Source organism: Amaranthus tricolor, chromosome 16 (assembly GCF_026212465.1).
Source record: "Amaranthus tricolor cultivar Red isolate AtriRed21 chromosome 16, ASM2621246v1, whole genome shotgun sequence".
Classification (NCBI taxonomy): Eukaryota; Viridiplantae; Streptophyta; class Magnoliopsida; order Caryophyllales; family Amaranthaceae; genus Amaranthus; species Amaranthus tricolor.
Genome location: NC_080062.1, coordinates 22,335,004 through 22,336,390, shown reverse-complemented (window position 1 = coordinate 22,336,390; position 1,387 = coordinate 22,335,004). Strand labels below are relative to the sequence as shown.

The 1,387-nt window shown below is 39.5% G+C and overlaps 1 protein-coding gene across 1 annotated transcript; it reads right to left on the bottom strand.

Annotated features, from left to right (window-relative positions):
- Nucleotides 1–226: 226 nt before the first annotated feature.
- On the bottom strand, nucleotides 227–760 carry LOC130802644 (uncharacterized). The gene has a single exon (XM_057666652.1). It carries the CDS (start codon nucleotides 758–760, stop codon nucleotides 227–229), a length of 534 nt encoding a protein of 177 aa, XP_057522635.1.
- Nucleotides 761–1,387: the final 627 nt, after the last annotated feature.

Genomic DNA, 1,387 nt, shown 5'->3' with positions numbered 1-1,387 from the left:
TCATAGAAGCCTGTAAATCTGTTTCCTTCATTGGTTCCACATAGAAATCTGGTTCATCTAACAGCTTCCTCAAACTTATCGCCTCTAAGCATTTTCCATCCTCAACTCCTTCTAAGATTGACCTCAAAGGGTAATCATACCGTGGGTGCATAATCTCAACCCTTACTAATTCTGCTCTGCGCAGTATTCAACAGCGGGCCCTTTCATCATTGAGGGAAGATGAAACTCAACGTTCTCCCATGATATTCAATGTGAGCATGCCATTGAACACATCAAAAACAGTCCGTGCAGTCTTCAGAAAATCCTTCCCAAGAAGGAAAGGTATGACATGATCTTCAACAATATCCATGATCACAAAATCACAAGGGATATAGAACTTCTCTATTTGAACTGCCAAATCTTCAACAACTCCAACTGAAAACCTTACTGATCTATCAGCTAGCTGCAAAGACATCCTTGTTGGCTTGATCTCAGCATTGATCCTCTTGCATAAAAATAGCAGCATGATACTCACACTAGCTCCCAAATCAGTAAGTGCTTTATTGAATAAAACTTCACCAAATTTTACTAGAATGGTGAAACTTCCGGGGTCTGCTTCTTTCTTCGGCACTCTATACTCTAGGATAGTGCTACATTCCCCCCTTAGTGTTTCTACGCCTATTTCTGGCAGCTTCCTTTTGTTTGATAACACCTCCTTTAGAAACATGGCGTAAGAAGGCATTTCCTTGATAGCATCGATGAAGGGAATGTTTGATCTCATAGTTTGCGGTTGTGATGGTTGGCTGAACAATACTCGACCCTAGACTCCCATCGGGCATGGCATACTCCCGAAGGATTTTGGTTGTTCTTTTGCCATTTTTCGTTGTCTCCTTCTCCTTCTCCTTCTCCTTCTTCTTCTTCTTCTTCTTCTTCTTCTTCTTCTTCTTCTTCTCCCAATTTCAGGATTTATAGGTACAAGGTTTTCTTGTCCTTGAGACCTAGTTTGCATACACTACATTCAAAAATCAGGGTCAAGTGCAAAGTGAAGAGAAAAATGGAAACAACTCAAAATGGTAAAGAACAATGAACTAACTAATCAAGAAAAAAAATAAACAAAGTCTCCACTCCCCGGCAACGACGCCAAAAACTTGATTGGGACTTTACTTCTTTCAATAGTAATACTGCAAGTGCACGGCGTAGCTTAGTACGATGGCAAGTACGAGTCGAATCTACAGGGAGTGGGTGTTAATTCGATAGTTTCTCGATCAATTAGTGTGCTCGAAAGCGTATAAAATGATGTTTGGTGGTAGAAATAATTAAACCAAGCAATTAAAAATACTTAATGAAAATGAAGCATGAAAGTAAATAAGAATGCAATGAGCTAAAGCAAGGATAGAATGATCAATAA